The sequence below is a fragment of the Engraulis encrasicolus genome, chromosome 5 (assembly GCF_034702125.1).
Source record: "Engraulis encrasicolus isolate BLACKSEA-1 chromosome 5, IST_EnEncr_1.0, whole genome shotgun sequence".
Classification (NCBI taxonomy): Eukaryota; Metazoa; Chordata; class Actinopteri; order Clupeiformes; family Engraulidae; genus Engraulis; species Engraulis encrasicolus.
The window spans coordinates 32815002-32822501 of record NC_085861.1 but is presented as its reverse complement, the minus strand read 5'-3'; the positions used below and the strand labels follow the sequence as shown (position 1 = coordinate 32822501).

At 45.5% G+C, this 7500-nt stretch overlaps 1 protein-coding gene across 1 annotated transcript in view; it reads left to right on the top strand.

The window, feature by feature from the left end:
• The window catches only part of lars2 (leucyl-tRNA synthetase 2, mitochondrial), a 108118-nt gene that overhangs the window by 92453 nt on the left and 8165 nt on the right, over nt 1–7500 (top strand). The window contains exons 18-20 of the mRNA XM_063198146.1: nt 201–278; nt 740–851; nt 6283–6410. Of these exons, the coding sequence (XP_063054216.1) occupies nt 201–278; nt 740–851; nt 6283–6410 (318 nt within the window). The remainder of the gene's footprint in view (nt 1–200; nt 279–739; nt 852–6282; nt 6411–7500) is intronic.

Genomic DNA, 7500 nt, shown 5'->3' with positions numbered 1-7500 from the left:
TCTTCTATATGCGTGTTTGTGTCTGTATTTGTATTTCCATAGGTGTGTGTGTGTGCGCGCGCGCGTGTGCGTGTGTTTACTGTGGGATGCTCTGCTGTTCTGTGTTTCCAGAGATGTGTGTATGTGTGCGCGTGTGTGTGTGTATTGTTGTTGACACTAACTGTATTGTGGGACGCCCTGCTCTTCTCTGGTGTTTCCAGGTCACAGGTCACTTCACAGAGGACTTCCTGCTCAATGCAGCTATCTCACGACTCATGGGGCTCAGCAACACACTCACTGTGAGTCTGGCCGAGCCTGTGTGTGTGTGTGTGTGTGTTTGTTTTTGTGTGTGTGTGTGTGTTTGTGTGTGTGTGTGTTTGTGTGTGTTTGTGTGTGTGTGTGTGTGTGTGTGTGTGTGTGTGTGTGTGTGTGTGTGTGTGTGTGTGTGTGTGTGTGTGTGTGTGTGTGTGTGTGTGTGTGTGTGTGTGTGTGTGTGTTTGTATGTATGTCTTTGTGTAAACTTATGTGTAGTAGGGATGGTATTCTTGAGCTATCTGTGTGTGTTTTTCATGGTGTCAATTTGTGCTGTCAATGTCCAACTGTGTATGCTTGTGAGAGATAGAGAGCTTGTGTTTAGCTGTGCGTTTAGATGACTTTAAATATATAAACAAATGTTGAATATATATATACTGTATATAAACAAATATTTTGCATGAGAATGTTATATTGCGTTTAAGTCTATATTTGTAATGTGTTTCAGCAAGCCAGTGGCGGAGTGGTTCTTCACAGTGTGGAGTTTGAGGAGGCGCTGGCTGCCCTGTGCGTGATGGTCGCTCCCATGGCTCCCCACCTGGCCTCCGAACTCTGGGCAGGTGTGTGTGTGTGTGTGTGTGTGTGTGTGTGTGTGTATGTGCGTGCGTGCGTGCGTGTGTGCGCGCGTGCGCGTGCGTGCGCGCACACGCGTGCGCATGTTGATGTGTGTTTATGCATGTGTTTTTAACGGTCATGGGGTCACATTGGGTAGCCAAATACAGGTCTCTCCAAATCTAAAGCCATCTCGCTGGTATGTATTGCTGTTGTTAGCAAAAGCGTGCATGCGTGCGTGTGTTTCAGAGATAGGGGGGGAGGACAAAATGTGCAGAGAGGGTGAACTTTTTCATAGACAGAGGGCAGGAAAGACCTAAGTGTGATGGCCGTTATGCTGCTAGCAAACAACAGAATGTGCAAATGGCACGTGATGGAGAGACGTGTGGGTGTGTGTGTGTGTGTGTGTGTGTGTGTGGGTGTGTGCGCGCGCGTGCGTTTGTGTGCTTGTACGTGTGTGCGCTTGAATGCGTGTTTAGGATTTGGGGGTTGCTAGGGTTGAAAGGGATTGTGGGAAACAGGAAGCAGACAGAACGGAGGGATAACTACAAACGAATGGAAAATAGATTAAAGGGGAAAAAAGGAGAGAAGCTTCTACTACAGCTGCCGTGAATGAAGGGAGTGAGTGAGTGATTTTGTCTGCACGTGTGTTGTACTTGGCATGGCTGCAGGCATACTGTTCAGGCACATTTTTTACACCCTGAAGTTCTATTGCGAGAGCGAAAGAGAGAGGGAGGGAAAAGAGAGGGAGAAAGAGAAATGAGTGGGAGAGAGAGAGAGAGAGAGAGAGAGGCAGGCAAGGCAAGGCCAGGCTTGGCAAGGCCAGCGTGTACTGTTACATAACACCAGGAGGGAGAGAGGAGGGAAGGGGAGACTCATAATCACGGCTCAGCCACAAGGACACAGGTAGGCCAGTGTCACTCCATTGGATTAATCCGCCTGAAAAAATAGATCACTTCCTCTTCATCTTTCTGCCTTTCTCCCTTTCTTGCACTGTAAAGAGTGTGGCTGTCTGCTGACCAGATCACATTATGAGTGAATGACGGATATGCATTTGAATCTTCTGATTGTGAGAGGAGATTGGATTTTAGATTAATCATGCATAGTTATCTATCAAAAATGGTGTGGAGCTCAAGCGGGTATGATTGAACAGCATTCCAACACTGTGTGAATGGCCTAATATCAGCTTCATGCTTTTGACGCATTGGAGTTCAACCATAATGTGCAGGTGGATAAAAACAAGTAACGGAACAAGCCGGAAGCATCTGGCAAAATCATACAAATAGCATGGATCAGTATGCTTTGCCAGACACAATACACAGCACACGGCATGCATACAGCACACACACATCGTGTTTTCCAGCTACCAGATCAATTATAAGGGCGAGCAATGTTGTGAAAGAGAAACACCCCTGCCTTTGTAAGTCAAGCCTAATGGTAAACTTCATAATAGAACAGCCCAGATGCATAATTTTCATAACGGCAAAGGGCTCTCACATAAACGGGTTAACTACAGTCTCCAGGTTACTCATGCCTTACTTTTCATAAGCTACCTACTCATGCCTTACTTTTCATAAACTACTTACTTCAGTACATAGACTGTATATGTATTGGAGTACATTTATTATATTCATTGTGGATATGAAGTGATGTAAGTAGAAAAAATGGTAACACTTTATTTTAGGGATACATCGATTAGCACTAATACAATGTGAATGTATAAGTAACTTGTAAGGCATGTACAAAGCAAAATCAAACATTCGCAAATGTCTTGTTCATGCACAATAAGGGATTTATTACCAATTTAACTTTAGTAAGGACCTAGTAGGCCTTAGCGTCTGCTTAGTACATGCCTTACTTATGCAGGCATTAACATTGTATGTATTAGTGCTTATAGATGTATCCCTAAAATAAAGTGTTACCGAAAAAATAATAGGCTACTGGATTTTAATGCTGAAATATTTCTACTTCGTTATTATACAACTCTGGATGAATTGACATTCCCCCTTTTCCATCCATTCCCCTGACCCTCCCTCCTCTGAACCCGGGGGCCTCTCTAAATGTGAAATTGTAGAAAGCACTCAAACGAGTTAACAATACTTTTCTGTGCTCAGAAAAGCTATTTTTGGCATCTGACCCGTCATTGTGAAAGAGCGTGCAAGTGTGTGTGTGTGTGTGTGTGTGTGTGTGTGTGTGTGTGTGTGTGTGTGTGTGTGTGTGTGTGTGTGTGTGTGTGTGTGTGTGTGTGTGTGTGTGTGTGTGTGTGTGTGTGTGTGTGTGTGTGTGTGTGTGTGTGTGTGTGTGTGTGTGTGTGTGTGAGTCTCATTTGAATGGGTTTATTCTGTTACAGCCGTGTTTCTTATTCCCTGTTGCTGCCCTCTTATTCTCTTTCCCAGAATAGCACCTTGTGTTGTAGCCAGTATCTCTCCTCTGACTCTTAAGGGGGAGGCCCTATGTATATATAACTTACAAAATGATTCATACATGCATTCCACAATTGTTCTATGGCTGATCCCATAAAAATTGCCCATTCCTCTTATATACGGTTTCACATTTACATTCCATGTACAGTGCTGCAACATGTTACATGTAAACATTGTACATAGAATGTGTGTGAGTGTTTATTTATGTGACATATTATGAAAGTGGCCCATTTCTTAGAGAAGATTTCATATGTCATGTAAGTTTTTTTTTCCATTGGGAAGATTTCGATCAGTCATAGCCAGAGATCAAGCTTGAAATCTTGGGCTCTATGAAAGATGACACACTTGGCAAAGCAGCGGTTGTAGCTTCTCTCGTAGTTGAAGTGCGTGGTCATGCGGCCCTCTGATGGTGGCGATTAAAAGTGTTGGCCCTCTTTATCAAGAAAGTTGCCCATCCCTGCTGTAGATGTATGACCATAAGTTCCCCCTGATGCTTTTTGAACATTTATTGTGCTGGAAACCATCACTCACATCTGGCAACCCTGCTAGTATTGGTCCAGTCTCAGTGTACAGATCGTGGTGAGCAGGGAATTGTGGGGGGATAGGGTTTCCATAGTGACAACCTCTGACCCTTTGGTGTGAGAAGAGGAGAGAGAGAGAGTGTTGTGGGGCTAAATGTGGAAGTATGTGATCCCCCACCCCACCCCCAACCCGTCCTACCACATCCCACCAACCCTCAACACATCCACCTATTGTGAGTCACGTAAACAAGCCCTTCAACACACACACATGCACACACACACCATCTCTCTCTCTCTCTCTCTCTCTCTCTCTCTCTCTCTCTCTCTCTCTCTCTCTCTCTCTCTCTCTCTCTGTCTCTCTGTCTCTGTCTCTGTCTCTGTCTCTGTCTCTCTCTCTCTCTCTCTCTCCATTATGCAGGGCATTCATATGTACATGCTGACATATACAGCGAGATCGTCCGTCGCTGTGACATCACATCCTTACTGATAATAACCACAGTGTGAGAAATCGGTTTGCTTTTGTGTGTTTTTACGTACCCCTGTGTCTGCTGTGTCTGTTGTTGTGTAGCATGTCTGTATGTGTACTTGGAGGGCAGGATGGGGGGTTGGTTGGTGTTACAATAAGCCTTGCCCAACTTATGACAAAATACAAGATGATTTTGGAATTAAAACCCAGGTCCTATCATGCCAAGGTGCGTGTGCGTGCGTGCGTGCGCGTGTGCTTGTGTGCGTGCGTGCGTGCATGCTTGTGTGCGTGCGTGTGTGTTTGTGTCACACAAAGTCCCCAGGAAGGATGTGTGTTCCTCTCGACCGCGAGTGTGAGTCTGTGTACAGATAAAGGAAGAAGGATTGTATGCCTGCTAAGCATTCCTCACCAGTCACTCAACTCACATGACTTCATCTCTCTCTCTCTCTCTCTCTCTCTCTCTCTCTCTCTCTCTCTCTCTCTCTCTCTCTCTTTCTTTCTTTCTTTCTTTCTTTCTTTCTTTCTTTCTTTCACTCACTCACTCACTCACTCACTCACTCACTCACTCACTCACTCACTCACTCACTCACTCACTCACTCACTCACGCACGCACGCACGCACGCACGCACACACACACATGCTTTCTTTCTGTCTTTGATTTCTGTGTCCTGTTTGGAACAGAAAAACAAAAAGTGTGGAATTTTCTCTCTCTCTCTCCCTCTCCCTCTCCCTCTCTCCCTCTCCCTCTCTCCCTCTCTCTCTCTCTCTCTCTCTCTCTCTCTCTCTCTCTCTCTCTCTCTCTCTCTCTCTCTCTCTCTCCCTCTCTCCCTCTCCTCTCTCCCTCTCTCTCTCCCTCTCCCCCCCCCCCTCTCTCTCTCTCTCTCTCTCTCTCTCCCTCTCTCTCTCCCTCTCCCTCTCTCTCTCTCTCTCTCTCTCTCTCTCTCTCTCTCTCTCCCGCCCGCCTTAATTAAAGGCCATGGATTTATGAGTGGAGATGATTGAAGACTAGATCATAAGTAGAAGTGAAGTGGTAGCATAAGGCGCAGATTAACAAGAGAGCAATGCATGCTCTCTCTCTCTTTTTCTGTCTTTCTTTGTTTCTCAATCCATCTGTTGTAGTAATGTAATAAAATTGCTATTCAATCCAGAGATATGGTCATATGAGCTATTGACTTAAAACAAATTAGCCACGCCATTGTCCATTGTCTTTGTCATTGTCGTTGTGCTGTTCCCATTCTGCTCCCCTCCTCTCTTCCTGGTCTGGTTATTCAAAATGGCTGAGGTGCTCAGAAATTGGTGGAAAATGGAAATTTTACAGATGGGTCTAGTCAAAATGTAGCCTGGTCCTGACCATCCCATAATACTACCATTTCCATTTCGTATTCATGGTCTGGACTTTGTTTGATCTGACGCGATTGCAGGAAGTAAGAAGGACGTTTTTGGAAAAATCAGGATTTAACTTATAAGTTGTTGAACAAACATTTTTTTTTTTTATTATTTTTTTTTTATATATATATTTTTTTATGGGCTTTTATGCCTTTATTTGACAGGACAGTTGAAGATGGTGACAGGAAGCGAATGGGGCAGAGAGACAGGGGAGGATCGGGAAATGACCCCGGCCGGATTCGAACCGGGGTCCCCGAGGGTGGGCATGCAAGCCCAAATGTGGGGGGCTTAGGGCGCTGTGCCACAGTGCCCCCGAGTTGTTGAACAAACATGTCTGACGTCTATCTATGGCGATGTAGGACCGTTTAACATGTCTGACAGAACATCCTACCGTAGGATGAAATTACAATATAGGACCGTTTGTCAGAACACCGGCGCAAATGCTACCGGTCAACATCGCTCCACGGAAGACATCTACCAGACGTAGTGCGGAGCCAAGTGTCTTGGCGGAAGTACGTAGGATGGCGCGCAAGGCTAGTCAAAATTGCAGTTCCCCGTTATAATCTCATAGAGTAATTTCTCACTCTCACTCTCTCTCTCTCTCTCTCTCTCTCTCTCTCTCCCTCTCTGTCTCCCCCCCAGGTCTGTGTGGAGTAAAGCATGCCCAGTGTAGTCTGCTGTGTGCGGGGGGAGATGTGCTGGAGCAGCCGTGGCCCACGGTAGACCCAGAGTACCTGAACACGCCCGACACACTGGAGATGGCCATCAGGGTGAGAACCATTGACGCACACACACACACACACACACATGCATACTGTACAATTGCTAAAGGTTGCTGGAAAATTGACTTATTCATACAGTAAACCTGAGATTATTTAGGTTATGTGTGCTCATCTGCATGTGCAGTATGTGACACATGACCTGTCACAGCTTCCGGTCGTCTATGTGCAAGGTTAGAAATGACAGAGATGTGCTTTTGTCAGAGATGTGTGTTTGTCTGCGTCTGTGTGTGTGTGTCTGTCTGTCTGTGTCTGTGTGCAAAGTTTTTGTGTGAGATGGAGGTTACATGTGAGGTACAAGGTTAACCGCTCTTTTTGTCAACCTATGTCACACACACACACACACACACACACACTCACACACACACACACACACACACACACACACACACACACACGCACACACACCTTGCATGACTTGCACACAGTACTAACACACACACACATGCACATACAGAGAAACACACCTGGCATGACTAACATTCACATATACAGTACATACACGCTTTCCCATTCCACTTAAATCATCGCTGGCAGCCACAAGGCCAGGTAGAAAGGAATGTCAAAGCTTTTGGATGTCATAGAAAGGAGCATATGGCAACATTCTTCTGTCGCCAGCCTCACAAAGGTGTTTGATGTGACGCTCCTGGTATGGTGACCCTGAAACACAGTCTGTCATCATGCTTTAGCGTATGTATCGCACGCTATAGCACTATAGTGCATTCAGCATGTTGGTGCGACGCCTTTTGAAGTTAACGCCTCAACGCAACGGTAAATCGCTGTCATGCACTTTTAACACGTGACGAGGTTTGCACAGTTTTCCCGCCCTGTCTGCAATTTTGTTTTGCCACAGCGCATTTCTGTTACTAAACACAAATATGCTTTGCTGTGCCCTAACCAAAACCATCCCTAAACCTAACATGTCAGTAAAACAATGTTTCTGCGGCTTTACTTTTGCCAAGAACCGCGACATTAGGCGAATTTCTAGCTAAATTGTGCCTAAACCAAAACCATCCCTAAACCTAACCTGTAACAGGGCGTTGTGGAGCAGTCTTGGAGAAACGCGATAGTGGGTTCAAAT